General features: G+C 74.6%; 1 protein-coding gene across 1 annotated transcript in view; it reads left to right on the top strand.

The window, feature by feature from the left end:
* The window catches only part of EMIHUDRAFT_101170 (hypothetical protein), a gene marked incomplete at both ends in the record, with an annotated part of 6,914 nt that overhangs the window by 3,501 nt on the left and 2,222 nt on the right, over positions 1 to 1,191 (top strand). Inside the window, 3 exons of the mRNA XM_005776319.1 lie at positions 71 to 456; positions 670 to 823; positions 896 to 964. Of these exons, the coding sequence (XP_005776376.1) occupies positions 71 to 456; positions 670 to 823; positions 896 to 964 (609 nt within the window). The remainder of the gene's footprint in view (positions 1 to 70; positions 457 to 669; positions 824 to 895; positions 965 to 1,191) is intronic.

The raw sequence follows: 1,191 nt of genomic DNA, 5'->3' as shown, positions 1-1,191 counted from the left end.
GGAGCTCGGCGCGTCCGAGGTGGAGCAGGCGGAGGCGGTCTTCGAGCTCTGCCTCCTCCGCCTGCCGCAGCTGCCGCTCTGGCACCTCTTCCTCAAGTTTGTGCGCGAGCACAAGGTCGCGCAGCTCGAGCGGAGCGCGGCCCGCGCACAGCTGGTGCCGGCGCTGGAGCTGCTGCTCGAGGCGGTGGGTGCGGACCCGAGCGCGGGGCCGCTCTGGACCGAGTACGTCTCCCTCACCGCCGCCGCCGAGGCGGGCGCCGAGGCGGACGGCGCTCTCGTCTCTGCCGCCGAGCTGTCTGCGACGCGAAAGGCGTACCAGGCGGCACTCACCTCGTGCGCCGCGGGGCTGGACGGGCTGCTGCGCGAGTACGAGGCGTGGGAGACGCGCACCTCCGGCAGCCAGGCCAAGGCGATGATGCACGACACGCTCGAAAAGGCGGCCGCCGCCCGCAAGGCGTGCAGCGCAGCGAGTCGCTGCCGCTGCCCGGCGCCTCCTGGACGCGGCTTGGACGTCTCCTGGAGCCTCCCTGCAGGCGTCGCGCGAGCGGCTCGCGCTGTACGCGCCGCTGCGCGCCGCTGCCGCCGTGGCGCACGGGCATCCGCCCACTTGCGTGGAGATGCCGCGGCGTAAAGCACACCTCGATTCACCAGTCAACCCGTCGGCCACAGGCACTTTCCTCCCGGCGTGGCGACGCCGCGGCTGCTCGCCGCGTGGAGAAAGCTGTGGGCGTACGAGGCGTCCAACGCGCAGCGGCTTGACCCGCCCAAGCTCGCCGCCCGCATGCGTTTTGCGCTGGCGCAGGGCGCGGCGGCGCTGTGGCGGGTGCGAGCTGGTTCGGCGCCGACGGAGTGGGAGGAGCCTCCGCACCTTGTGAGCCGCTCCGGCTGCGAGTAGGCGCCGCAGCTGTGGCACGAGGCTGCGCGCTGGCTCGAGGGGGAGGGGAACGCGCCCGCTGCGCGCGAGGTGCTGCGCTCGCCACATCGCCACCCCCTCGCTGCTGCTGCCCTCCCCTCTGCCACTCCCTCACTGCTCGCCGCCCTCGCCGCCGCCGCCGCCTTCGCCGCCGCCGCCCTCACCGCCGCCGCCGCCGCGCGAGGTGTGGCGGCGAGGCCTCGCGGCGCTGCCTCGCGAGCCGCTGCTCTACCTTGGCCTCGCTGGCTCGCAAGCCTAGATGCGGAGCCAGAGGCGGG

Source organism: Emiliania huxleyi (genome assembly GCF_000372725.1).
Source record: "Emiliania huxleyi CCMP1516 unplaced genomic scaffold EMIHUscaffold_28, whole genome shotgun sequence".
Taxonomy (NCBI): Eukaryota; Haptophyta; order Isochrysidales; family Noelaerhabdaceae; genus Emiliania; species Emiliania huxleyi.
The sequence above is the reverse complement of the archived record's forward strand: the minus strand, read 5'-3'. Positions and strand labels throughout refer to the sequence as shown.